The 345-nt window shown below is 53.9% G+C and overlaps 1 protein-coding gene across 1 annotated transcript in view; it reads right to left on the bottom strand.

The window, feature by feature from the left end:
• Nucleotides 1-345, bottom strand: part of LOC119585748 (cell adhesion molecule 2-like) — a 29,128-nt gene that overhangs the window by 1,992 nt on the left and 26,791 nt on the right. Inside the window, exon 4 of the mRNA XM_037934455.1 lies at nucleotides 178-320. Within this exon, the coding sequence (XP_037790383.1) occupies nucleotides 178-320 (143 nt within the window). The remainder of the gene's footprint in view (nucleotides 1-177; nucleotides 321-345) is intronic.

The following is a 345-nucleotide window of genomic DNA, read 5'->3' as shown; positions in this document are numbered from 1 at the left end:
TTATTGCGTGCGTTTATTGCATGTGTCTGTATGTGTATGCATGCACCCTTATACGTACTAAGTACACATCTAATCAGAACCTATCTCAGCTAAACAAGAACCTGCATAATACCCAAAATAAAAGATCTCAGACTGCCACAGCCCACGCCCCCTGCACCGAAACCCCGCACGCCATACCCTGAGGCTGTGGTACTTGTTGCTGTGGTACCAGAGGACGTAGCTCGGCGGCTCCGGCAGGTCGTACAGGACGCAGGTCAGGTTGATCATGCTGGCCTTCTGCACGTACAGGTCGGGGGCGCCAAGGATCTCGCCGCGGGGTTCTGCGGAGTGAGAGACAGAGCTATG

The sequence above is a fragment of the Penaeus monodon genome, chromosome 20 (assembly GCF_015228065.2).
Source record: "Penaeus monodon isolate SGIC_2016 chromosome 20, NSTDA_Pmon_1, whole genome shotgun sequence".
NCBI classification, from domain to species: Eukaryota; Metazoa; Arthropoda; class Malacostraca; order Decapoda; family Penaeidae; genus Penaeus; species Penaeus monodon.
Note: the sequence above shows the minus strand (reverse complement) of the source record. Positions and strands in the feature narration are given on the sequence as shown.